Genomic DNA, 26967 nt, shown 5'->3' with positions numbered 1-26967 from the left:
AGCTGCTAGGGGCAGGCCGGTGACCGCCGAGCGCATCCCGGAGTCCCGCGGGCCCGGCTCGGGCTTGTAGGGCTGAGGGCCGGCCAGGCCGCGCGGGGAAGTCCGCGACTGGCGAGTACTTGGCCCCCGCGTCGGTTCTCCTGGAACCCGGGCACCCAGCACGTGGGGAGCGGTGGGGAGGGGGAGGGGGCGGCGGCCCGGGCGAGCCTGGGAGGGCGCGGGGCGGGTCGGAGGGAAGTTTGAGGCGGGAAGGGCGGCTGTGAGGCCGGGATGGAGTCCCGGGAGCGGGCCGAGGAGGCCGAGGGGACCGGAGGAAGGCTAGTGAGAGCTAAGGCTCCAGCGTTGGACGTCTGAGCGAGGATGGATCGTAACGTGCTTTCGAGCCTCGCCGCGCAAACTTAAGTAGAGGATTGAAGAAGGTTTAGCGACTTAGGCAGAGAGTCATTGTTGAGACCCACGGGAGACAGCGGAGAGGTCCGTGTGCCCCCGAGCTGCCCGTCGGGCTCCGAGAAGGACCGCAGAAGTGTTCCTCGGGGGAGGGAGGGTGGCGGCGGCGGGGGAGGAAGTTACTCTGTACCGAGAAAGCCATTTTGAGGGGCGAAAAGGAAGGTGAACCGGCGAGAAGGAAAAGAGGAGTGAACTTTCTCCAGGGAGGACTTTGAGGAAGGAAGCGGCTCGTGAGAGAGAGCACTTCGGGTGTCGGAGACTTCGGTTGTATCTCGTGGTGGAGCTCTTTGGGGGAGAGTTGGAATTGGTAGTAGACCTGGGGGAATGGATGTTGAATGGCCCGGGTTAGTTTCTAGAGGTAACCTGTTCTTCCGAGAGAGGCTGTTGGACTGGGATCTGGAGACTAAAGATCGGGATCCAGATGCAGAGTGTACTAGGAACGTGTTGGCCCAAAGCTCGTTTAAGCCCCCGGCTTTTTGGAACTGAAAGTAGTCATGAATTCTTTTGGCTGAGGTCGGAGGACAACTGTACTCTGCTCAGGCTGTCTCGCCACTTTCTGGCTGGGGAAGGATCTGACGTCTTCCCCCGCTTCTTCCTCTCCCTCCCCTGCCAGAGATCTCCTTTGTTTATTCGTGGATAGCTTGTAGGTGACTCTAGTGCTGTACTGAAATTTTGAGAAGTGGAAAATACTCTCTTCTTGGTCCATTATTATTATTATTATTTTGCCCCAAATCTCCTACTTTAACAGCTGTTAGGGTATATTATCTCTGTTACCTTTCAGTCTTTTCATAGAAATTCAGGTAGCACAACTGGTAAATAATATTTTTTTTCCTCTCCACTGTCAGCTGACCTGCTGAAGAACATGTTTGTTTGGACATGTACAGTTTTACTAAGATTATACCATATCTTTTCTTATGTGATCAATTTTAAAACTTCACTCGAAGTTCTTGGTGATAGTAATCAGGATTTCATTGAATAGAACCATTCCATCCCTCTTTAGTTGATGGAGTTGCCAAATAAGACTCTTAGGAAGTATGTATATGTTACCTCTTTAGAAGTAATCCATATAAATATTGCTTCACAGTGGCAATTAGTCTGAAAGTCTCGAAGTTCTTGGTGATAGTAATTAGGATTTCATTGAACATATCCATTCCATCCCTCTTTATTTGACAGAGTTGCCAAATAAGACTCTTAGGAAGTATGTATATGTTACCTCTTTAGAAGTAATCTATATAAATATTGCTTCACAGTGGCAATTAGTCTGAAAGTTTTATCACTCAACAAGTATTTAAAGTTCTTCAATCAAAACTATATTAGCAGTGGCACACTATATTCCAGTAATTGTGTATGTGTGTGTGTGTTTCTATGTGTTCGCGAGTGTGTGCATGCCCGTGCATTGCTACCAGGGCTTGAACTCAGGCCTCCCACTGTGGGCTTTTTCCCCTCATAGCTATTGCTCTACTAATTGAGTCATACTGCTCCTTTTTGCTGGCTAATTTCAGAGTCTAGTGGATTTGTCTGCCTGGGCTGGCTTGGAACCACACAATTCTCAGATAGCAGCCTCCTGAGTAGAAGACTAGACTTTAAATACAAAAGCCTCATCACCAGCTTTAGTCAAAGGTAGATTTCAAGAAGTTCTAAACAGAGGCTTGTTTTTGTTTTTATACAGGAAATATTCTTAACTATTCAACATTTTCTTTAGGTGAATCAAAGAGGGTCCCAGCAAACCTGTGAATGTTGAAGAAAATACATCTGAAATTTTGATATTCAAGGAGTCAGTATTTATATTCATCTTTTAAACTGGGAAGATTTATATTTTGTTTTAAAACGTCTTGATTTTACAATGAATGGACAGAGTGATGAAGAAAGTGTGAGAAACAGTAGTGGAGAATCAAGGTAAGCAAGACATTTACTGATTGTATACTTGAGAATTAAACTTACCGCTTGTAATGAATTTGTTACCTATGAGGCCTACATATTTTTTAAAATTTTAATAGTTTGAGACATTGATATTTGATGTTTTAGTGATTTTTTTTAAAAGATGTTCAGAGAGCTTGAATATAAAATGCTTTATTAAGTTAAATCTTTTTGGAGGTTCACAGTGTTTCAGTTAATAATTGATGCTGAAGCAAGTAAATTACATTTAATTTGAATGGACTGTCAGTGAAATGTCCATGTAAATGCAGTAGGAATTTCTGTATTTACCTTTTTCTGGCATTTTGTCTTCTTCACCTGTGCTTTATGGTAGCAACTAGCCACATACAGCTAATTAAATTTAAATCAAATTACAGTATACTCCAAAATTAGTTGGTTACACTAGGCACATTTCAAGGGCTGAATTGTTATATATGGTTGTCTCTTTGTATAGAACAGATAGAAAACATATTCTTTTGGCCAAACATGTAGATAGTATTGATCTGGACACTGGTTGAAGTATTACTATAACTCTTTCCTACTTCGTTTTCACCTCGGAGTTGTAATTATCTGTAAATTAGTTGAATTCTTGACCCTTGTTTTTTCAACGCAGATACAGTTTGTAGAAGTAAACTATTAAGGGAAAACCTCTTGGCATCTAAGTCTTTTTGCTTATTTGTGGTTTTGTTGTTGTATGTGCCTGTTTTTTTGTTGTTGCTTTTTTTTTTTTTTAGATTATTGTTTTTGGAGTGTTGTGTAGCACAGCCTGGCCTTGAGTTCAGAACTCTGATCTCTGACCTGCCTCCCTAATAGAATGCTTGGATTACAGGATTGTATCACCATGCCAGGTCCTAACACTCTAAATTCTTGTTTGGCTCTATCTTTTGAGTTACCTGCACATTAATAACACAATCCATTTAGTTTATACACACACACACACACACACACACACACACATAAAAACACTTAAGGAAATAAAGTAAATAGGACATTGAAGTGAGATTGCAAAGTTACTTAATCCCAATCCTATTAATTATTAATTTTGAATTAGGGTAAGTTAATCTTTTTATTCCTATAAAATGAGGATTACACTGAAAATTGAGAATCAAATGAGATACAACTTGTAAAGGGCTTGATAGTTTTCTCATGTATTGAACCTCATTGTTCACTTATAATCAGTTCCATGTTTGATGTGCCATAGAATACTATATAACTGAACAGTTAATAACAGTGAGGGGAAAAATGAAATGCCCAGCACACAGGAAACTTGACAGGTTTAAAGGGAAAAAAACTGCTTAGAAAATTATGTTGCAAGCCGGTGCTGGTGGCTCACGCCTATAATCCTAGCTATTCAGGAGGCTGAGATCTGAGGATCGAGGTTCAAAGCCAGCCCGTGCAGGAAAGTTTGTGAGACTATCTCCAATAAACTGCTAGAAAACGGGAAGTGGTGCTGTGGCTCAAGCAGTAGAGCGCTTGCCTTGAGCTGAAGAGCACAAGGACAGCGACCAAGCCCAGAGTTCAAGCCCCATGACCGACAAAAAAAAAGAAAAAAAAGAAAATTATGTTGCTTATGTACTTGGTCTGAAATTTGTAAACTTGGAAATTTGTGGCTTTGTTAGATGATTTTTTCAGACTGTTTAGGTAATAAGAACATCATAGAGAATAAAGTAAAACCTTTTAGGGGGAAAAAGTATTTAGTTGAACCAAGTATTTGTTTAGGAGTTTTTTTGTTTTTTGTTTTGGCCAGTGCTGGGGTTTTAACTCAGGGCCTATGAACTGTCCTTGAGCTTATTTTGCTCAAGGCTAGCACTTACCCACTTGAGCTTCTTTTGCTCAAGGCTAGCACTTACCCACTTTAGCCACAGCGCTACTTTTGGCTTTTTCTGTGTATGTGGTACTGAAGAATCAAACCCAGGTCTTTATGCATGCCAGGAAAGCGCTCTACCATTGAGCCACATTCCCAGCCCTGTTTAGGAGTTTTAAACTCATCTTTTCACTAATTTGTTCTCATGATTTTCCCAAACATAAATTGAGGAGTTAAACTAATTTTGAATTGATTTTACCACTTCTTACAAAGTCACACACAACAATTTTTATTTTTTTTATTGTGAAAATACTGTACAGAGGGGTTACAATTACATGGTCAAGATGAGTACATTTCTTATCAAGCATTGTAGCCTCCTCCTTTGTTTACCCTTCACATCCCTTCCCATCCTCCCTTCTCCTTCCCTCTTCCGGCCCCTCCCACCCAGTCCTCCCCCCCCACCAAAGTTGTAAAGTTCATTTTTCCATATAACGACTTGTTCATCTCATTGTTTCAATGGATCCATCTGTATCCCTATTTAAACGATTTGTTTTTTCCCTTCCCCTCCACACAGCAATTTGACTAGAACCAACAGTTTGTGTTAAAGACTTTTGAATCTTAGCATGTCTCTAAAAATGTACAAGATTGAGGGGCTAGGGAGGTGGCTTAGTGGTAGAGTGTTTGCCTTGCATGCATGAGGCCCTAGGCTCGATTCCTCAGTACCACCTGGGCAGAAAAAGCCGGATGTGGTGCTGTGGCCAAAGTGGTAAAGCGCTATCCTTGAGCTGAAGGGCTGAGGGACAGCGCCCAGGCCCAGAGTTCAGGCCCCATGACTGACCCTCCCCCCCCAAAAAAGTCCAAGATTGATTATAGTAATTATAGTCTTTTCTTATTCATTATTGAACAAGGAAATGGTTAATAAGGAGAGATAATAGAGGACATGCAGGAACCAGCCTACAACGAATAGGAAATCTGACAACAGTATGTTCTCTATTTGGGTATGCAGGGAGACTTGGTGGCATGCTCTCACTATTTATACATTGTAGTCTTTGCCGCCATGCCATACCTAAAGCAGGGACCAGTAATAAACCTCATCTGATAGTCCAGAAGAAAAATCTTCTAAATGAAAGGATTCCCCCCATATAAATACTGGGATATGAACTTAAATTCTCATACTATTCTATGCAGGCATTCTACCACTTGAGCTACTCTAGCAGTTCCTTTTTTTTTTTTTTTTGGGGGGGGTCGGGTCGTGGGGCCTGAACTCTGGGCCTAGGCATTGTCCCTCAGCTTTTCAGCTCAAGGCTAGCCCTCTACCACTTGAGCCACAGTGCCACTTCCGGCCTTTTTTTAAATTCTTTTTTTTTTTTTTATTGTGAACATACTGTACAGAGGGGTTACAATTACCTGGGCAAGATAATGAGTACATTTCCTATCAAGCATTGTAGCCTCCTCCTTTGTTTACCCTTCACATCCCTTCCCAGCCCCCCCGCCCCCCTTTTTTTTAAATTCTTATGTGGTGCTGAGGAATCAAACCCAGGGCCTCATGCATGCAAGGCAAGCACTCTACCACTAAGCCACCTTCCCAGCCCTAGCAGTTCCTTTTTAAATTAACTTTTTTTTTTGGTTGGGGGGGTCCGGTCATGGGGCCTGAACTCTGGGCCTGTCCCTCAGCTCTTCAGCTCAAGGCCAGTGCTCACTTGTGCCACAGCACCACTTCTGGCTTTTTTCTTTTTTCTTATGTGGTGCTGAGGAATCGAACCCAGGGCCTCAGGCATGCAAGGCAAGCGCTCTACCACTGAGCTACCTTCCCAGTTCCTTGAATTAACTATTTTTGAGATAGAAGAGTTTTCCTTGGCTGGCCTTGTGTGATCTTCCCATTTGTGTTTTCTCATGTCACTGGGATGACCAACAAAAACCACAGTTTTAGCCCTTGGTTAAGATGCAGCCTAACAAACTCCCCACCCTCTCTCTAGATCATCTATAGCCAGGATTACAACAGTTTCAACCTACATTGCCCAGCAAAGTATCCTTTTTTTTTGGTTCCTGGGGCTTGACCTCCATGTGGGTGCTGTCCCTGAGCTGCTTTTACCCAAGGTTAGTAGACACTTGAGCCACAGTTCCACTTGTTTAAATTTTTTTGTTTTGGTAGTTAATTGGATAAGAGTCTCATGGACTTTCCTAACTGGTCTGGCTTCCTCAGATCTCAGGATTACAGGCGTGAGCCACCAGTGCCTGGCTAAAGTGTTCTTTATAATACTTTTAAGTAATTGCAAAGCATATTTATGTAATTATTTTGAATTACGTATTGTACTCAATATACTTTTATATAGTTTTGTGTGCTTGAGACTTGGTTAAGGAGTAACATCTGCTTTGCAGTTTGCATCTGCCTTGCAGTTTGCATCCGCTTTGGAGTTTCTCAGGAAGAAAGACTTACTTTGCATTCATTTTTTTCTTTAGAGTTTTGCTATCTATGTCTTTGCTCTTTGTTTGTTATAGTTCCTTTCCTTTCTCTTCAGAGAAAGAGATTGTACCTATTTAAAAGACTGGGATGTGAGTTTTACAGACAGGGATTTTCTTGTGAAAACGAAAAGTTTTCATAACTGCAAATGCTAACGTGGAGTAATGAGAAATACTCTGCTCTTAGTTGATACACATTAGTTTAAGCTAAGTAAGTTAAAGTTAAGTAGTTTAAGCAAAATTTGAATTGTTACGGGCTAAGCATTTAAAAACGTATTTTGCTTTAGAATTTCCTTTCTTCCACTGGAATTTATGAAATGAAGTAGAATTAGTCAAGAGAGTGTTTGGCATTTTTGGTTGGTGCATTAGCTTTTTATATACATAAAATGTGTTTGTAAGGAGTTGATTCCTTCTGTGTAGAATGAGTACTCAGGAAAATAGTTTTTTTTTTCCTATGCCGTAACTGACAACTTTGAGACTTAGTTACTAAAAAAAAATACATATAGGTCAGGATGCACCTGTACAACTGTTTGCGCTCAACACAAAGTTTTATGTAACTGAAGCTGAGCTTTCTCAAGATAATGTTGGAGGATTTCAGAGCATTAATTTCTAGTTGTGGGGACTTGTATTATTTGTGACAAGAGTATTTGAAATTATGGTTAAATGTTTTAAAATTTTAATTTTCTTTCTAATTTATTTCATTTTTCCTTGTTTCCTTCTCAACCCTCCCACCTCCTACCCCTTACTCCCACATTGCCTATTTCTTTTTGCTATTCTGAGGATCAAACCTAGGGTTTGTGCATGTTAGATAAGCATTCTGTCAGTAGGGTACATCTGGCAGTCCACATTTTTTTCCATTTAAATTTGAAAATGAATGATGACACTTTGAATGATGAAATAAATCATTGGAAAGTAATTGAAATATATGATCACATTTTGTTTACTTTTAGATGACCAATACATGCTTGTATTGCTTGCCCATTGATGAAAATTTCAATAATTTATAAGTATGTTTTATATTTACAAGAATTTAATATAGAGTTATTTTAATCTCTACATGTGTATAGCTTCTTGAATAACTCCTACAGAGTAGGAAAAATGTTGATGATGCACCTTTAGTAGTTTAACCATTTACAGATAATCTATAGTTGTTAATGAAATGTTTTTGTTTTTATTTTTATTTATTTTTAATTTTTTTATTTTTTACTTTTTTTTTTGGGTCCGGTCGTGGGGCCTGAACTCTGGGCCTGGGCGCTGTCCCTCAGCTCTTCAGCTCAAGGCTAGCGCTCTACCACTTGAGCCACAGCGCCACTTCCGGCTTTTTTCTTTTTGCTTATGTGGTGCTGAGGAATCGAACCCAGGGCCTCATGCATGCAAGGCAAGCGCTCTACCACTGAGCCACCTTCCCAGCCCAATTTTTTTGTTTTTAGACAGGATCTTGCAGTGTTGCCTTAGTAGGCCTAGAACTTAGCCCCCTGCCTGAGTCCCCAGAGTACTGTAATTACAAGCATGTAATACCATGTCTAGTACCTTTAGAGATTCTATTAATATGATTCTTGGAATATTTTATTACTTTTAGTCTACTATTTTAAAAAAAATTCATGCTGGACATTAACTCAGGGACTTGCACATACTATGGAAGCTCAAAAGCCCTAGCTGAATTCTTTTTTTTTTTTTGGTCGTGGGGCCTGAACTCTGGTCTTGGGCATTGTCCCTCAGCTCCTCAGCTCAAGGCTAGTACTCTACCACTTGAACCATAGTGCCACTTCTGGCCTTTTCTGCTTATGTGGTGCTGAGGAATCGAACCCAGGGCCTCATGCATGCGAGCCAACCACTGTACCACTGAGCTACCTTCCCAGCCCTTGAATTCTTTGTTTTGTAGCTTAAAAAAATTAGTGTTAATGCATAGCATACATGTCTTAAATAAGTGTGTAAATTTTATATTTACAAAGAGAGGAAGGGCTCTGTATTTTGCTTAGTTTCTTTGGCTTATAGAAAATAATTTAAGTTTTATTTTTAAGAGCCTTTGGGTCTCAACTTTTTAAATGTTTTAAGGAAGAAGTAGTTGTAGGCAGTGAGTTGGAAATGTGATCAGTGGAAATGTTCTGAATGAAAATAATGATAATTACTCTGATCTGATTATTAATATTGTGTGCATTTATTGAATTTTGCACAGTATTCCACAAACATTGTTATTTGTCATACAACCATTATACCCATTAAAAAGAATATGTGAAGTTGGAGGCATGAATTAAGTAAAGTGTACCTATCTAGTAAGTATAAGGTCCCCATTATGGACAAAGTAAAAATAATTAAAAATCTACTCTGAAATTAAGATTGAACTAAAAGACTGCTGGTGGAGGTGATTAATACATATAATTCCATAATCTCAGAGATGGATCATAGTTATTTTCCAGAATGGACTAAAAATGTTATGGAGGCCTTCTCTAAGTATATAGGCTAGGTATGATGATGCATATCTGTAATCAGAAGGTATTTAGGAGACATAGGTTGGAAAACTGTGTTTGGAGGCCAGCCTGGGCCAGAAACAACAGATCTTAGCTGAAAAATAGCCAAATGTAGACAGGTTTGGATATGTGACTCCAAGGTTCTGGATTGAAACCCAAGTATTCTAAGGAAGAAAGAGAGGAGGTGGGGCAGAGAAAGGAGGGAGGAAAAGATTATTAAAATTTGATGCTGGTCTGGTCATATGGCTCAGTAGTTAAAAGGTTGCCTAAAATCCAAAATTGTGGGTTTGATCCGAGCCCTGTACACACACATACAAATTAAATGCTTTGAGAAGCTCTAAATTCTATAAATGATGTGTTAAATTTAAGGACCATGAACTCAACCTTAACAGGTCCCTTTTTTTGTTAGGTGATAGGATCCAGAACCTTGCATATATTATTAGGCAAGTACTCTACCATTGAACTATGTCCTCAGACCTGGGTTTGTTTTTTTCTTTTGGTTGGTCATGGGGCTTGAACTCTGGGCTTGGGCGCTATCCCTCAGCTCTTCAGCTCAAGGCAAGCCCTCTACTGCTTGAGCCACAAGGCCAATTGCAGTTTTCTAGAGGTTTATTGGAGATAAGAGTCTCAAGGACTTTCCTTGCCTGGGGCTGGCTTTGAACTGTGATCCTCAGTTCTCAGCCTCCCAAGTAGCTAGGATTATAGGCGTAGCTGGGATTACAGGCCCAAGGCCCAGCCCGGCTGTCCTGGGTTTTTTTGTTTGTTTGTTTTGTGTTTTTGGGTCCGGTCGAGGGGCCTGAACTCTGGGCCTGGGCCAAGGAGCCTGAACTCTGGGCCTGGGCGCTGTCCCTCAGCTCTTCAGCTCAAGGCTAGCCCTCTACCACTTGAGCCACAGCGCCATCCCCTGACCTGGGTTTTTTTGAGGTATCACTGTGTACCTCAGATTGGCATCGAATCTTATATGTAGCCTATTAAGCCTCCAGAGTGGTGGAATTACAGGTATCTACCACTTATATATGGCTACAAGTTATCTTTTTCACTCTGTATCTTTTATCTGGTTGGATACCACTGTGTAATTTTTTAATTTTCCAGATACTATCTCACTAAGTAGCCTGGGCTGTAGCTCATGCCTCAGCTTCCTGAGTGCTGAGATTTTTGTGTATATATACGATAATGATTTCTCACTGTAAAAGCCAGCCTTTTACTTAAACTAAAAAAATTTAAAACAACTTCTGTTTTTAAGGCATTGCCCATTAAAGTACTGTTCTCTCATTTGGTTTATATTTACTTATAGCTTTTTTTATTTTTGTCCTTCACTACTAAGTTTCAAAAGTTATACTAGAGGCACTTTTAGGAAGATAGGAAAATATGAAATCACAAAGCTAGGTTGCTTAGAAATCATTCATTGGAAACTAGTTGTTAAAATTCCCTCTAGTATCATTCATTTCAGGAAAGAATGATTCCTTTACATTTCAGTTTTTTATTAATCCCTGTATCTCAGTTCAATATGTACTTTTTATCTTTTCCTGTTTTTTTTTTCTTGAATATCCTGTATTGTACTATAGAATCCATGCTTATAACAGTTTTTTTTTTCTTGAAATCTCAATATACTGCTTCAGGAGCTTAAGTAATAGGTTACTGTCTCCCCAATAGAATTTTGCCAAATGACAAATCTCAGAGAATTTAGTTATGGTTAAGGTTACTTACTGTATTTGGACTTTTTTTTTTTTTTTTTGATCCAGTCGTGGGGCCTGAACTCTGGGCTTGGGCGCTATCCCTCAGCTCTTCAGCTCAAGGCTAGCCCTCTACCACTTGAGCCACAGCGTTTGGACTTATTTTTAACTGTCAAAGATAGGAGAATTGTGTATTACTTCATTTTCAGCCACAGGTTTTGCTTTCCCACTGTGTGTGTGTGTGTGTGTGTGAGTGTGTGTGTGTTACACGTGTATACACACATACATGCATACATATATACATACCTAAGATAATGTGCAGGCACTTTAGGTAGGTGAAATTACCCATTTGTTATGGTGCCTAACATTACTTTTGAGTTCTTGACAGCAGGTGGCTTATATCTGTGTTTAAAAAATATTTCTGGCCAAAAACGAGCTTTACAACGTCGGTGCGGGGGGGGGGGGAAAGGGGGGAAGGAGAAGGATTGGGATTGGGGGGGAGGGGGGAGGCTGGGAAGGGATGTGAAGGGTAAACCAAAGGAGGAGGCTGCAATGCTTGGTAAGAAATGTACGCAATATCCTGCCCATGTAATTGTAACCCCTCTGTACAGTATGTCCACAAATAAAATTAAATTAAATAAAAAAAATATTTCTGGCCAGGCACTGGTGGCTCATGCCTGTAATCCTAGCTACTCTGGAGGCTGAGATCTAAGGATCACTGTTCAAAGCCAGCCGAGGCAGGAAAGTCTGTGAGACTCTAATAAACCACCAGAAAACCAGAAGTGGTGCTGTGACTCAAGTGGTAGTGCTAGCATTGAGGTGAAGAGCTGAGGGACAGAGCCCAGGCCCAGAGTTCAATCCCATGACAAAAAAAAAAAAATCTGTTAGGTGTCAGCACCTCTAGACTGTAATTCCAGCTATTCTGGAGGCTTAGATCTAGAGTATGAAGGTTTTGAAGCAAGCACAGCAGAAAGGTGCTTTAGACTCCAAAAGAACCAGTCCCATCTGGGCTGGAGATATGGCCAAATTGGTAGAGCCCCAGCCAAGCAAGCAAGCCAGCAATCATGAGGCTGAGTTCAAACTCTGGTATTGGAAATAATACCAATAGTAAGAGTGTGAATGAATGTTTTTTTTGTTGTTGTTTTCTTTTTTTGTGGGAAGAAATGGGAATTTTTTTTTACCTTTTTTATGAGAAAATTTAAAAATACATAAAATATCGTTCCAGATGTGGTTCTTGGACCATCAGTGTTGATGTCACCTATGAGTTTATTAGAAATGTAGAGTTTGGGACTTTATTCCAGACCTGCTGAATCAGAATCTTAATTTTTAAACGATTTCTAAATGATTTTTACACTTATCAAATTCATGTGTATTTATGAAGTTGTTTATCTGGAGTCTTTCTTTCTCTTTCTCCCCTTTCCCTTTCTCTTTCCCTTTCCCTTTCTCTTTCTTTCTCTTTCTCTTTCTCTCTTTCTCTTTCTCCTTCCTTCCTTCTTTCCTTCCTCTCTTTCCCTCTTTCCTTCCTTCCTCTCTCTCCCTCTTTCCTTTCCTTCCTTCCCTCCTTCCTTCCCTCCTTCCTTCCTTCCTTCCTTCCTTCCTTCCTTCCTTCCTTCCTTCCTTCCTTCTTTCGGTTACTGATGTTATATGTGTTTTTTATTTTCTGGTAATATCCAAGAACACTGTCATGGATTATTCCAGCAAGAATGCATGACACAATTACAGTGGCTACCAGTTAGTATAATAAGCTTTTATTTTTACTGAATCAAGTATGAAACACATATATTACATGGGTTATTTCAAGTGTTACCATTCCCACTTCCAGATGAGGAAATGAGTGTTACAGACATTAAAAATACCATCTTTCACTAGATTGCACAATTTTGTTTTACTGTCTTTTTTTGTGTGTGTGTTCCTAGATTTAGTCTAGAGTGAGTTAGTTTGTTTATTTATGCTGGTCGCAGGGCTTGAACTCCTGGGGCCTGTGTGTTGTCCCTGTGTGTTGAGCTCTTCAGCTCAAGGCTAGTGCTCTACTACTTGAGCCACAGTGCCACTTCCAGTTTTCTGGTGGTTTGTTGGAGATAAGAGTCTCACAGACTTTCCTGCCTGGGTTGGCTTTGAACAGTGATCCTCAAATCTCAGCCTCCTGAATAGCTAGGATTACAGATGTGAGCCACCAACACCCTGGCTTACATCTCATTTAGTTGTTAAATCTCTTCAGTCTCCTTTCTGTCTTTTTTTTTTTTTTTTACCTCCCTGCCGTTGTGGGTCCTGAACTCTGGGCCTGTGCTCTTCATCTCAAGGCTAGTGCTCTACCACTTGAGCCATGGCGCCACTTCTGGCTTTTTCTGCTTATGTGGTACTGAGGAGTCGAGCCTAGAGCCTCATGCATGCAAGGCAAGCACTCTACCTCTGAGCCACCTTCCCAGCCCCTCAGTCTCCTTTCATCTGTATGATTTTGTCTTTTTTTTGTGACCTTAATTAAGTATTTTCAAGATAAATTGTTGAAGGTCACTAAATCTGAATTTGTTGTTTTTATTCAGATAAACTAGGGGCTCTTAGTTTTTAGAAAAGATACTACAGGGCTGGGAAGGTGGCTCAGTGGTAGAGCGCTTGCCTTGCATGCCTGAGGCCCTGGGTTCGATTCCCCAGCACCACATAAGCAAAAAAGGAAAAAAGCCGGAAGTGGCGCTGTGGCTCAAGTGGTAGAGCGCTAGCCTTGAGCTGAAGAGCTGAGGGACAGTGCCCAGGCCCAGAGTTCAGGCCCACGACCGGACCCAAAAAAAAAAAGAAAAGAAAAGAAAAGATACTACAGTAATAAAGTATCCTGAACACATGATATAGGGAACTGAACTGGTTAATGTTCTCAGTGAATCGTCAGGCTTCTTTAGTGTATCAGTTTTGTTATTTATTGTATTTTTGGAAGTCACGGTACCTTATTCTACTCTAGATGACATTGAGTGTTAATTAATATATATTCCCTATTGTGTTGAGTAGCATTACATATGTCAGCTAGAATTTTGATTATTTGCATTTATTTGTATATATATTTTATACTTGAGATATAGTACAGTAAGTTATTTTGTCGCTTAAAGAAATTAAACCTTGACCTTGGGAAGCCCTAAAATCAGCAGTTTTCCAAGGAGCCTTGGTTCCTTTTATTATAGAACAGTATTAGAAAATAAAGTTTGTGTGTTGTATGTGCATATTTTGTTCAAGTGTCACTACTTCTAGACCCTGTCAGCAAATAAAGCAGACAAACTTAGGCAATATATGTATATATTACAAGTCTATATATATCTACACATTTATAGTTATTTATCTCTGTGTGTATGTATATGTGTATAAAGTAGGCATGGGTACATCCTGATAACTCCCACTGTGAATGCTATACTATAAGGCTAATTCCAACCACCCACTCCTTTTATGACTTCCCTGTCCAACAGTGAAAAGCATAACTCCCACTTTCCAACCAACATCTATGCACTCGTATTCAACCTAATGTGTGTGTATATATATGTATATATGTATATATATGTGTGTGTGTGTGTGCCACACTACAGTAAACTATTTATTACTAATTAATTATTAAGTTATTTTACCAACTAGAATTACCATGTACTTTATATTTAGACTTGTATCTAGTCAGACCATTGTCTTCTAAAGTTAACGCAGTTCATTTTTTCCCTACTTTTTGAAGTGTGATTATATTATACTGTATAAATAATTGCCAAATTTTAGCAACTAGAACACTGTGTATGTATTTTATATTTAGCCTTATTATATCTACTCAGACCATTGTCTTCCAAAATTAACTCAGTTCATTTCCTCCCACTTTCAAATGTGATTATGTCACAATTTTTTAGATTCATTTGTTGTACTACGTACTACATCCTGGGATCCTTCTTTTACCCTAAAAGTCTCCTTGTGTATCAGATTTACTGAGTCATAATTCTCATTTTAACAGGCCTTTCAGAAAAATTGTAATCAAAGTAAAATGCATATGCATATATAGGAAGTATTGCAACCTACAACATCTAGTTATGTTATAAGATTACAAATAAACTTGTTGAAAGGTTATTATAATCTAGATTCAGGGTTGTACTTCCCCTGTTGGGGGCCATTTGGTAATTTGTAATTTTTTTTGGGGGGGGTCCTGTCGTGGGGCCTGAACTCTGGGCCTGGGTGCTGTCCCTTAGCTCTTCAGCTAGCGCTGTACCACTTGAGCCACAGCGCCACTTCCGGCTTTTTTTCTTTTTGCTTATGTGGTGCTGGGGAATCGAACCCAGGGCTTCAGGCAGGTAAGGCAAGCCCTCTACCACTGAGCCACCTTCCCAGCCCCGGTAATTTGTAATTTTGTTCCAGGCCATACAAAATCTCAGTGCAGGGAAATAGCCATGAGTTATATATGTAAACATGTCAGAATCTTATGTATCTGTTCAGTTATGTACCGAGTGATTTTTGGGGTCCTTAAGTGGCCTAAGGGCTGGAGGTTCCTAACCTCTTGGTAATAGTGGTAGGACTAGGTTACATATACAATCAGCTAAAATTTATTCAGAATTAGGGTACCATATAGGCAAACAAGTGAGGACAAAGCAGAACAGAAATGCTGTATTGAATTACAGGGCAATTTTTGTAAAGTTTTACACTTTTCTAATTCCCTCTGGTCCTGGGGCTTCAACTCTGGACCTGGGTGCTGTCTCTGGGCTTCTTTTGCTCATGGCTAGCACTCTACCACTTGAGCCACAGTGCCACTTCCGTGCTTTTTCTGTAATTAATTGGAGATCAGAGCCTCATGGGCTTTACTTCCCCCCTTGGCTTCAAAACACAAACCTCAAACTCTCAGATCTAAGCCTCCTTAGTAGCTACGATTACAGGTGTGAGCCACCAATGCCTGGCAACTTTTCTAATCTTAGTGATAACAATTGTAGTTTGGAGAGGAAGAACCAATGGTATTTTATTCAGATGAGTGATGGAGACAAAAGTTTGTATAAAGAGAATGATTCTGGACTGCTGGCCTTGCAGTTCTTTACTCTGAGGTTTATTCAATAGTAAGTTGAAGTCTTTGTGTGGCTTAGTTCCCGGTGGAAGAAAAAGAACAAAGGAAGCCTAGTAAAGGGTAGAAGCGTATTCTCCATGTAAATGAAATGGACAGAAACACTAGTTTTAGGGAGAGGCCCCAGTTATCTACTGCAACCAGAATCAACATAATATATTTAAGTAACTGTTTAAGAGTAACTTTTTAATTCCAAGTATATTAATGTGTTTCATTGTGATATGAAATGGCTACTCTGTTAAAAGTTAACATTAGGTTAACTTTTCAAAAACTTCTGAGGTGTGGCTAGATTACTAGCTAAGTTACCATTGACATACAAATTGAATACAAATTGAATGTTACAAAAATTAGTGGGTACCCTTAATAAAAATGACTTGGAATAGCTACTTCTCAGCTCTGTTGTTGTTGCTTTCAGAAATACTTTGTTTGCCCTCAAAGCATTAATTTAGATGATTAACTACTATTTAGTAGATACCATGGAACACTAAAATTTGAGTTTCTTCTCTAATAATTATAATCCAGAGGCCATCTTTACAAATACATGTTGTGGCAGCTAGATTTGGCAAATGCAAGGAGTCAAAGTGTAGTAGTAGTTCAAGTGTAGAAGAGAGGTTTGATCATAAAGACAAATGGTTGACATCCATAGTCAGGCCCAGAATTAGAGTGAAAGTTTATAATTTTTTTGTTGTTTGATTTTCTTTAAGAGATCATTTAAAGCCTAGGAAATCTTAAAATTTAGGCCTATTAAATGTGCTTTGCATTTCAGCTAAATGGGATGTAGAGATCCTTGGATTAAGATTAGGAAGATTAGAGCTTGAGGCCAACCCAAGTGACCCCCAACATTGCAAAATGGAGGTATATACCTGTGATTCAGATAGGTGGGAGGCATAGGTAACAGGATCTCTGGCCGTGTTTGGGCAAAAACCATAAAGATCCTGTCTGAAAAATTAGCTCAAGCAAAAGAGCATAAAGAGGTGGCTCAAATGGTAGAGCCTAGCAAGAGGGAGGCCCTGGGTTCAAACTCTAGTACTGCCAAAAATAAATTTTATTTTATTTTTTTGGGTCCAGTTGTGGGGCCTGAACTCTGGGTCTGGGCGCTGTCCTTCAGCTCTTCAGCTCAAGGCTAGCACTCTACCACTTGAGCCACAGCGCCCCTCTTGGCTTTTTTTTCTTTTTGCTGAGGAATCCAACCCAGGGCCTCATGCATGCAAGGCAAGTGCTCTACCACTTGAGCCACCTTTCCAGCCCCAGATTTTTTTTTTTGTATGCAGCACACACCCACTAGAATATGTGTAGACTGATGAAATACAAAATTATAAATAATTGTAGAATTTTAAAAATCATATTGTTAGCTGGGTGCTGGTGTCTCATGCCTTTAACTAGCTACTCAGGAGGCTGAAATCTGAGGATCACGGTTCAAAGCCAGCCTGGGCAGGAAATTCCCTGAGACTTTCTCTCCAATTAACCACCAGAAACCCGGAAGTGGTGCTATGACTCAAGGGGTAGAGCGCTTGCCTTGAGCTGAAGAGCTGAGGGGCAGCTCCCAGGCCCAGAATTCAATCTCACAACCGACAAAAAAGTCATATTGCTCTGGGTACTTTATTTTTTTGTAGCAGTATTTGTTAAACTTAAAAGAATCTAAACATTTTAAAGCTTTAACTCTAATACTAAGGGTACCTTTAAGCATGTACAAAAGTAGTGGCGATGGGATGACCATGCCTCCCCCCAATGTATATTTTTTCACAAACCTTCAGCACATTTTACCTCATAACAGTCTAATTTCATCTCACAACTCCTACCTGCTACTCTCTTCCACTTGTCTTAATATAATTGTTCCTTGTGTTGGCCTTCTGCATGGTAGATGATACTGATGAAGAAAAAAGCCATTAAGCTTTACCTGGTGGTTGTAAATTAAAGAATTATTAGTCATTGATATCGTAATCACATGTATTTTATAAAGCTTCAGTGACACTTAACTGTATGTATACAAAGTTTACATGGTCATTCTGTGAACTTATTAAAAACCAAAAATAAGTTGGTACTGGTGTCTCATACCTGTAATCCTAGCTATTCTGGGGACTGAGATTTGAAAATCATGGTTTGAAATCTGCCAGTGGAGGAAAGTTCATGAGGCTCTTATCTCAAATTAACCACCAGAAAACCAGAAGTGGCCCAGCAATGTGGCTCAAAGTGCTAGAGCACTAGCCTTGAATAAATGAGCTCAGGGAAAGGACCCAACCCCTGAGTTTGTTTGTTTTGACAAAAATACAGACACACACAAAAATTGGAAGCTGAACCTCAGATTAAACACCACGAATCCACTAACCTAGATATTTTTTAAATTGGTTATGCTAAAAGTTAACCTTTATACCATCCCTTTTTAGCAGTTACATTCTCATTTCTTTAAAGACTTCAGGGGATAGAATTTATTATACTTTAAGGAAAGCTGCTTTTGTACAATTTTGCATTGGATTCATAGTTTAGAGCATTCAAAACAACTTCCTTATTTTTATTTTTATTTTGTTGGTTAATTGGAGATAAGAGTCTCATGGTCTATCCTGCCTGGGCTGGCTTTGAACTGTGACCTCTCTCTCATATTGCTGCCATCTGAATAACTAGTATTATAGGTGGCTTTTTTTTTTTTTTTTTTTTGGGTCCGGTCGTGGGCCTGAACTCTGGGCCTGGGCGCTGTCCCTCAGCTCTTCAGCTCAAGGCTAGCGCTCTACCACTTGAGCCACAGCACCACTTCCGGCTTTTTTCTTTTTGCTTATGTGGTGCTGAGGAATCGAACCCAGGGCCTCGAGCATGCAAGGCAAGCGCTCTACCTCTGAGCCACCTTCCCAGCCCCGGCTTTTTTTTTTTTTAATACTTTTGATTTGTATAGAGTTTTGTGTGTGTGTGTGTGTGTGTGAGAGAGAGAGAGAGAAAGAATGTTGATGCTCACCTGTAATCTCAGCTTCTTGGTAAGTGGAAGTTGGAGGGTTACAACGTCTCACCAAAGTTAATTTGAGACTCAATCTAAAAAACAAAGGGCATATTTAAGTGGTAGAATGCTTGGAGTTTCTGAGTAGAATCTCTGAAAAAGTTTTTTTCTTTTCCTTGGGTTTTATCCCTAGTACAAAGTTATACCCAATAATTGTTGATGGGATGAGCAAGTGAGTTCAGATTATATTTATACAAAAGATCTCTCAAAAATGTTTAGTGTATAGATTATTAGCTAACCAGGTACAGTTCTTTTCTAAAATTCTCTAAACAAAGGGGCTCAGATGCAGTTACTTCCTTTTTGCAGTCAAGTGAGTTCTACCCATTGAGGTTATCCTGGTTTCCTGGCTAGTCAGGCAGCTTGTTTGTTTTGTTTGTTTTGTTTTGTTTTTTGGTCAGTCGTGGGGCTTGAACTCTGGGCCTGGGCGCTGTCCCTCAGCTCTTCAGCTCAAGGCGAACCACTTGAGCTAAAGCGCCACTTCCGGTTTTCTGGTGGTTTATTGGAGATAGGAGTCTCAAGGTCTTTCCTGCCCGGGCTGGCTTTGAACTGCGATCCTCAGATCTCAGCCTCCTGAGTAGCTAGGATTACAGGCGTGAGCCACCAGCGCCCGGCTCTGTATCCCTATTTAAACAATTTGTTTTTTCCCTTCCCCTCCACAAATTATACCAACATCAAATACAGTGAAAGCAGGGGTTATACCATGGGGGAGGGACATACAGCTTTGCTATCTTTAACATGTGACTTCCAGTTATATAGTTATGGTTATTTTCATCCACCAGAAAGGGATGGTAATGGGGAGGAGGATAGATTATATAAGATTACATATAAAGATTATATAAATGATACTTCACTTTTGGTCATATCACATTGACTAAAACCTGTTCACATAGCCACATCTAGCTGAAAGAGATAATTGGAAATTTTATCTTTAGCTTGATTGGTATGTATTTGTTAGCCAAAACTTGAGGTGCATGTCTAATTCTACAGGGCAAAGAAACCGAAATACCAGTGGAAGAGGAGAGATAGAAGGTAGGCTATGAATAAGTTTTTTGTGAACCAAACATTAAGGAATATTGTTTCAAAACAAATTACTTCCATCTTCCTACTTGTGGCTTTCCTTTTTCTGAATATTCTCACTTCTATGTATGTATATGAGATTTGTGTATTTGTGTTGAAATTTGCTTTTTACACTTAGCCTTCTCTGAATCTCCTTTGTTCATTCATAATACGTATATGAAAAGATTAAACAAAAATATGATATCTGATACATAGTACAACTAGTAACCATTTTACTCTCTTTTTATTATACTATTTTGAAGATTCTGGTGTGTGTGTTGGTTTAGTCATAGACATTTTCTGAATATTTAAAATTATAATAGGCCTAGAAAGAACACCTAAAGCAGTTTTTTGTTTTTGTTTTTTTGTCAGTCGTGGGGCCTGACCTCTGGGCCTGGGTGCTGTCCCTCAGCTCTTTATCTCAAGGCTAGTGCTCTGTCACTTGAGCCACAGTACCACTTCCAGGGTTTTCTGCTTATGTGGTACTAAGGAATTAAACCCAGGGCCTCATGCATGCAAGACAAGCACTCTACTACTGAGCTACCTTCTCAGCCCCATAAAGCAGGTTTTTTTTGGGGGGTGGGTCCGGTCGTGGGGCCTGAACCCTGGGCCTGGGCGCTGTCCCTCAGCTCTTCAGCTCAAGGCTAGCACTCTACCACTTGAGCCACAGGGCCACTTCTGGCTTTTTTTTTCTGCTTGTGGTGCTGAGGAATCAAACCCAGAGCCTCATGTATTCAAGGCAAGTGCTCTACCACTGAGCACCTTCCCAGCCCAAAGCAGGTTTTTTTTGAACTAATTTTGATCTTCCATTTAGGAGAAAGATGAATGGTCCTTTTCTGTAATAGCTGTCAATATTAGACTTCTATTAAGTGTCAGACAGTTTGGTTTATACAGTTTATATCTTTTTATCTTGCCAGAATTTTGAGGTGTATTTCCATGTGGCAGAAAGCCAAGGCTTATGTAATGGTTGTACAAATATAAACACAGTTACAATGACAAGAAAGGGCTGTAAATCTTGAAAAAAATTGTAGTTGGGCTTAAAATACCATCCAGTTAGCCCTTAATTTTCCCTCACATATCTTTCAAAAATTCTTTTTTTTTTTGGTCGGTCATGGGGCTTGAACTCTGTCTAGGCCTGGGTGCCGTCCCTGAGCTCTTCAGCTCAAGGATAGAACTCTACCACTTGAGCCACAGTGCCACTTCCAGCTTTTGCTGTGTATGTGGTGCTGAGGAATTGAACCCAGGGCCTCATGCATGCAAGGCAAGCACTCTACTCCTGAGCCACCTTCCCAGCCCCTCAAAAATTCTTTTTAAAAAGAATCTCAAAGCAATTATTTTGAATGGCATTGGCACTTACCTATTATGATAGAGGGAAGGCAACAAGAGAATTAAGCAAACTGTCCTGTGGAATAATAAAAACAGTTCCTTGACTTAAGTATAGCTCAATTTGCCTGGCACACACAGTCAACCAGTATAATTATGTAGGAAATCAGTTTTGGTTTGCCTAGTTTAGGACGAGTTTCAGTTGAGATTGGAACTAGGTAGAAATTTGGTTGCAGCTGAAATTAAGTGGTAACTTGCTGTGAATCAAAACATTGGAAGAATTGGCTTTCTATGAAAAGGTTTTAAGAAAGAAATCCTTTACATGCATTCAAGAATACTTTCTTTTTTTTGGGTCCATTCGTGGGGCCTGAACTCTGGGCCTGGGCGCTGTCCCTCAGCTCTTCAGCTCAAGGCGAGCGCTCTACCACTTGAGCCACAGCACCACTTCCGGCTTTTTTTTGCTTATGTGGTGCTGAGGAATCGAACCCAGGGCAAAGTGGTAGAGCGCTTGCCTTGCATGCCTGAGGCCCTGGGTTCGATTCCTCAGCACCACATAAGCAAAAAAGAAAAAAGCTGGGAGTGGCGCTGTGGCTTAAGTGTTAGAGTGCTAGTCTTGAGCTGAAGAGCTGAAGGACAGCACCAAGGCTCAGGGTTCAGGCCCCATGACCCGACCCCCCCAAAAAAAAACCAAAAAAAGAGAATACTTTCATTATTAGATAAAATAAAAAGCAGTATGAAAATATTTTGTAAACTATAGAACTAATACGTTTAAAAAATGACACAACTGGAAAAAATGAGAAAAAATACCATAGGAACTAATGAGATTATATAAATGTATGAAAAATTCTAAGTATTAGACATTTGTTTGGGGAAGGTGATTTGTGAGTTAGAGTTAAGGGTCTCATCTACAGAACCATTGTCACTCACTTGGTTTTAGGCAGTTTTGGCCATGTGGGAAGCACTCAGTGTATCAGATTTTCTGATTCTTCCCAAGTTTTTTTTTTTTTTTGTCAGCTGTAGGGTTTGAACTCAGTCCCTTAGCGCTGAGCCTGAGCTTTTTCGCTCATGGCTAGCACTCTAGCGCTTTGAGCCATAGCTCCACTTCTGATTTTCTTGTGGTTAATTGGACTTTTTCATGGACTTTACTGCCTGGGCTGGCTTTGCAGCATGGCCTTCCCATCTCAGCTCCTGAGTAGCTGGGGTTACAGGTGTTAGCCACTGGCCCTTGGCTCCAAAGTCATTTAGATTTAACCGTTTCAAATTAGTTGACTTTGAGGAAAGAAAAAGAAAAAAAGTCAAAAACAAAAAAAAAACCCTCAAGTTATTTAATGAAAGAAACTTGAATGAGAATTTGTGTGGGAGATTTAGGTTTTAAAGTGCTTTTGAATAAAAAGATAGTATTAGTGATATATTAAAAATATTCAGTCTGGAAGTGGCGCTGTGGCTCAGGTGGTAGAGCTCTAGCCTTGAGCTGAAGAGCATAGGGACAGCAACCAAGCCCAGAGTTCAAGCGCCCCATGACCAATAAAAAAAAATTCAGTCGGGTAAAGTACTAATAATTAAGTCACTTATTATGTAAAAACATTCCTGTGCTCTTTTTTGGGGGAGGTAGATGGGTGTCATTTCAATTCTTGGTCTTGAACTCAGGGCTTGGGTGCTGTCCTTGAGCTCTGGGTGCTTTGCCACTTGAGCCACAGGTCCACTTTCAGCTTTTGTGATGATTAATTGGGAATAAGTTTCACAGACTTTTCTGCCAGAAGACTTCTGACTTTCAACCACCATCATCAGATAACAGCTCCTGGGTAAAACCAGGATTACAGGCATGAGCCACCAGTACCCAGTCCTGTACTTATTTAGTTTATGTTAAATGCCCAATTCCTGAAGTACTCCCCTCTCTGTAGGGGAGGTCTAGGAAAAGCATGTCTTGAGAATAGGGTATTAGGGAAGAGGATATGAGATAATTAACAAACTTTGTCGGTAGTTATAGCTACTTGTACCAAGGCTGGGAGGTGGAAAAGAAGCATGGCAAATTGCAAGACTGAAGGAAGTAGGCACAAATAAAGACTAGAAATAGAATGGTTTTAGATTAAGTTGCAAAGTTAGAGGTCAGATTTTTATCCCAGAAAACAAAGGTAACTAAAAGTCCCAAATCAGGTATAGTGGTGGCTTTACCACAAACTCTGGAATATACAATTTTAAAATTTGGGAGAGATGGTAATATTGATGCAGGTTAGAATATGAAAAGCAATTTTCTTAGTGAAACCATAAATACAGAATCAAAATATTTATATGTAATGCATGGATCATTTTTTAAAATAATTTTTATTGTGATTAAGTGATTACATAAATTTCACAGTATTGTGGGATAGTGATACTTAGGGTCACAAACACATTTTAACCTTCACAAGGCAAATTGTCATTATCATGGTCTAAAAGTTTATTAATTCTATGAGCTTTGACAATACAACTATTTCTTTCATATTGGATGATGTGTACAGTTCTTTCCTTTTGCTTAGTATAAGCTGTTTCCTCTTTCCCTCTCATTCCCTCTGTCCCAGTTGCTGCCCTTGAGTTGTTTTGTAGTTTGTTTTCTGATGGGCCTCTCTATTGTCTATTTGCCTGTTTCCCTCTGCTTCTGTGCCCTCTTCCTAGCTTCTCTCAGATGTGCACATGTATATACCATATATGTGGTCAAGAACATGGAGTCATTTAGAAATGATATGACAATTAAGTAGAGGTCCTTTGTTTCTTGAGTCCTGTTTACTTTGTCATATCTCCTTTCATTTTGAATTTAACATCCACATATCAGGGAGACTGTGTGCTTGGTTTGTTTTAGTTACATCCATTTCCCTGTGAAAATGCCATTATTTTGTCCTTTCTAATGGCTGTGCAATATTCCATTGTATATAGGTACCATAATTTTTGGATCCATTCATCCGTAGTGGGGCATCTGGGTTGTTTCCATATCTTGGCTATTGTGAACAGTACTGCAACGAACATGGAGGTGCATGTGTCCTTGTATCCTGCTTCCTGTTGCTCAGGGTAGATGCCTAGGAGTGGTATGGCTAGGTCATAGGGAAGGTCTATATTTAGCTTTCTGAGGCACCTACAGACTGCTTTCCAAGTGGTTGTATTGGTGTACATTCCCACCAGCAATGCAATAGGGTTCCTCTTTCTCTGCATCCCCTCCAGCATTTAGAATATGGGCCATTCTGACTGTGGTAAGATGGTATCTCAGGGTTGTTTTTATTTGCATTTCCTTTACTGCCAGGGATGATGCACATTTCCTCATGTGTTTCTTTGCCATTTTTATCTCGTCTTCTGAGAAGTCTTTCTTTAGTTCCTTTGCCCAAATAATGATTGGTTTGTTAGATTTGGGAAGGATTAGTTTTTTGAGTTCCCTGTATATAATGGATATTAGGCCTTTGTCTGATATGTTCCTGGTAAACATTTTTTCTAGGGGCTGGGAAGGTGGCTTAGTGTAGAGTGCTTGCCTTGCATGCATGAGGCCCTGGGTTCGATTCCTTAGCACCACATAAGCAGAAAAAGCTGGAAGTGGTGCTGTGACTCAAGTGGCAATAAATTGGCCAAATGCTAAATATAAATATAGAAATAGACAAAAAATAAAAATAACCCATTTAAGAAACCTGAAAAAAGTGTTAAAAGAAATTAAATGAAAGCTGCCTCAGCAACAATTGGATGACTTACCATGTGTCTCTGTTTCCCTACTAATAGAAATCCTAATTTATGGTCAATTAATGTAAGGTTAAGCAGCACAAACTTCCTGTACAGCTAAGAGCTTAAGTTCTGATAAATAAGACATGAATTATTTTCCCATTGCAGCTAACTTGAGCTGAGTTGCTAAGGGACAGTAACTAGGACCAGAGTTCAGGCCTCACAACTGACCAAAAGAAAAATAAAAAATAAATATAGTTATTCCCAATTGGTTGGCTGTCTTTCTAGTTTGATAGCTTTGTCTTTAGCTGTGCAGAAACTTTTTTAAGATAGTCCCATTTGTTGAATCTCTCCAGTTTGTTGTGATCCTGGGACTGTCCTGCAGTATAGTTTTAGAGTTTCAGCTTTGATGTTAAGGTCTTTAGTCCATTGAGTTGATGTTAGTGCATGGTGACAGGCTGAAGACCACTTTTAGTTTTCTGCATGTGGTTGCCCAGTTTTCCCACCACCAATAGTTGGAAGAGGCTGTGTTTCTTCCACAGTATGTCTTTGGCTCTTTTGTCAAACATAAGCTGACTAAAGGTGTGTGATTTTATTTCTGGATCTTCTAATCTGTTCCATTGGTCTTTGGATCTGTTTTTGCGCCATTACTAAGCTGTTTTTGTTATTATGGCTCTAGCATGGATCATTTTTAAACTTAATTTTTTTAACCTTTTAAATCTCAAATTTTAAGAAGTAGATTTCATGATTATATTGAAGAGAATGTTATTTATTTTTAGTCCCTCAAGTTATTAAGAACCTTGGCTTCGGGGCTGGGAAGGTGGTTCAGTGGTAGAGTGCTTGACTTGCATGACTGTGGCCCTGGGTTGGATTCCTCAGCACCACATAAGCAAAAAAGAAAAAAGCCGGAAGTGGCGTTGTGGCTCAAGTAGTAGAGTGCTAGCCTTGAGCTGAAGAGCTGAGGGACAGTGCCCAGGCCTAGAGTTCAGGCCCCATGACCGGATCCCAAAAGCAAAACAAACAAACAAAAAAGAACCTTGGCTTCTATACAAAACTATCCAGATGAGAATTTTGAGAACTTTCCTCATCTTTTTTCTGCTTCTGACTATAAACATTGAATGAAAACTGGAAGAGTTAAAAAAGGGAGCACCTTCAAGTTGAGTCATCTGCCATTGAGTGGATGGCCTTCTGGGAAGCACATCTGAACACTTCTGCACATGTCTCATTTGTCATAACTTAAGCTCTTAGCTGTACAGGAAGTTTGTGCTGTTTAACCTTACATTAATTGACCATACATTAAGATTTCTATTAGTAAGAAGGAGACACATGGTAATTTATCCAGTTGTTGCTGAGGCAACTTTCATTTAATTTCTTTTAACACTTTTTTCAAGTTTCTTAAATGGGTTTTGTTTGCTTATTTTTATCCTTTTGTCTGTTTCTACATTTGTTTCTACCATTCGGCCAATTTATTGACTAGTTATATATTGCATTTATTATTCCTTATGCCACTAATGGTTATTTGCTTATTCTCTGGCTTTTAAATTTTCTCATCTTTTTATTACCTGCAAACAAAACTGTACAGCATTGAATGTTACTGAAGGAAACTTGAGATATTAGAAATCTAAATTATTTTTAAATTTATTTTTAAATTTTTGAATTGTTTTCAGATTACAGAATTTGTAAAAATAGATTAATCGCTTTTTGAGCCTTTGCTCAGATTCACTAATTTTTATCTTTATAGTAATAGATTTTTATCCCTTTATTTATTTACATAGTTTTGTGGTTTTGCTTAGGGCTGATTTTGAACTGTAATACTTCCAATTTCTCTGCCCTTTGGGTAGTTGGGATTACAGGTGTGAGCCTGTTTAGCTTGCTTGTTTATTTATTTATTTGTTGTTTTTTATTCTCTTTTTTATTTTATTTCATAGTATTATTTTATTAGCTATACCTTCAAATACAGTGTGGAAAAGGGGTGGTAAGACTATACGTGAGGGCTGGGAAGGTGGCTCAGTGGTGGAGCGCTTGCCTTGCATGCTCGAGGCCCTGGGTTCGATTCCTCAGCACCACATAAGCAAAAAGAAAAAAGCCGGAAGTGGCGCTGTGGCTCAAGT

At 39.7% G+C, this 26967-nt stretch overlaps 1 protein-coding gene across 6 annotated transcripts in view; it reads left to right on the top strand.

The window, feature by feature from the left end:
- The window catches only part of Chd1 (chromodomain helicase DNA binding protein 1), a 118140-nt gene that overhangs the window by 19327 nt on the left and 71846 nt on the right, over positions 1–26967 (top strand). For 3 of the 6 annotated variants that reach the window (XM_013022031.1, XM_013022034.1, XM_013022029.1), the window contains exons 2-3: positions 2150–2343; positions 19790–19831. In XM_013022031.1, the coding sequence (XP_012877485.1) occupies positions 2291–2343; positions 19790–19831 (95 nt within the window). In that variant the 5' untranslated portion in view covers positions 2150–2290. Of the gene's footprint in view, positions 1–694; positions 712–2149; positions 2344–19789; positions 19832–26967 lie in introns of those variants that run through there. The other 3 variants (XM_013022033.1, XM_013022032.1, XM_013022030.1) reach the window with 2 other exon arrangements.

This window comes from Dipodomys ordii, unplaced genomic scaffold, assembly GCF_000151885.1.
Source record: "Dipodomys ordii isolate 6190 unplaced genomic scaffold, Dord_2.0 Scaffold59, whole genome shotgun sequence".
Classification (NCBI taxonomy): domain Eukaryota; kingdom Metazoa; phylum Chordata; class Mammalia; order Rodentia; family Heteromyidae; genus Dipodomys; species Dipodomys ordii.
The sequence above is the reverse complement of the archived record's forward strand: the minus strand, read 5'-3'. Positions and strand labels throughout refer to the sequence as shown.